Source organism: Sitodiplosis mosellana, unplaced genomic scaffold (assembly GCF_009176505.1).
Source record: "Sitodiplosis mosellana isolate CC-2019 unplaced genomic scaffold, AAFC_SMos_1.0 Smas_scaffold_1030, whole genome shotgun sequence".
In the NCBI taxonomy this organism is placed as follows: domain Eukaryota; kingdom Metazoa; phylum Arthropoda; class Insecta; order Diptera; family Cecidomyiidae; genus Sitodiplosis; species Sitodiplosis mosellana.
The window spans coordinates 1-1167 of NW_022596272.1; the positions used below are offsets into that span (position 1 = coordinate 1).

At 37.5% G+C, this 1167-nt stretch overlaps 1 protein-coding gene across 1 annotated transcript; it reads left to right on the plus strand.

The window, feature by feature from the left end:
- Window positions 1-94: 94 nt before the first annotated feature.
- Window positions 95-951, plus strand: LOC129571013 (serine protease 3-like; the record flags this gene model as incomplete). Its single annotated transcript, XM_055450747.1, has 2 exons — window positions 95-167; window positions 464-951. Coding segments are annotated over 2 exons (561 nt in total), but the record flags the coding sequence as incomplete, so codon positions are not given.
- Between the last annotated feature and the right edge of the window lie 216 nt (window positions 952-1167).

Sequence of the window (1167 nt, forward strand, 5' to 3'; positions counted from 1 at the left end):
CTCTATTTCTTGATTTTATTCGTGACCCAAAGGTATCTAATCTCAATTTGCATTTCAATAACGCGAACAAAATGTATTTTTGCTTTTATTTTAGAGCGTCAAACCAATTCCACCTTCGCTTACACCTAACGAAGCTAAATTTATAGCCGATATAGCGGTACCTGGAAGTAAGTGTGCATTCGAAATTTGAATTAAATCAATTTATTACCTGGTTTCTAACGTCACTTTTAATCCTTATATTTTTTTTTCTATCGACGGCAAAAGAGGTGATTTTTCATGATTCATAAACCAATACTCATCCTGAGATATTTTTCTATTACAGAATTTCTCACCGCTACCAAGGAAGCATATGCCAATGCCGACGAAGATGATCAAATACAATTTAATGCAATCATTTTGTCGGAAACGGAGATTTTGACCTGTGCACATAATGTGCACGGCGCCCCATATGTCTTTATAATAGTAAATAAACTATCTAGAAATGCGACAGAAATTAAAGTTACTGAAGACCAGATAGAAATTCATGAGAAATACGACTTGTCGGGATTCACATTTGACGTTGCCAAGATTACACTTAAAGAACCGTTGGAGTTCAATGACAACGTTGGCAGCATCGATTTGGTGGACAAACATTACAAATTGAATGACCCGTCCGAAATAGTCTCTGTCTATGGTGATATGGTATTGGATGGAGCAGAGAGAACGAGACGTTATGATACAAAGTATTTGAATAGCGCCATTTGCGAATCGAAATATGGCGCTCTATTTGATGCAAATCATTTGATGTGTTACACTTTTGATGAGAGTATGGGAACTCCCTCTACGTTTGGAGGACCGATGATTTCGAAGAAGAATAACAAACTCGTGGGCATGACCATATTTCGTTCGCGTGGTAAGCCAGTTGTTTTTCAACCAATTGCACCGTTGCTCGATTGGATCCGGAAGCCAAAGGTTAGACGTAATCAAAGAGGAAGAATATAGGCTTGAAAAAAGGGGTTTCAGGCGCCTGAAAAAGCTGAATACCGTCTCTTTTTTTGCCCCTGTCATTTGGTGTTCAACAAAAGAACCGAATAAAATTGAAAATTTGAGAAAAATGCATTTTAGTTTTCATTCGCCCATGCGCAGTTACGTGATTATCCAAAGTAATTGTGATATATATTACGGCTT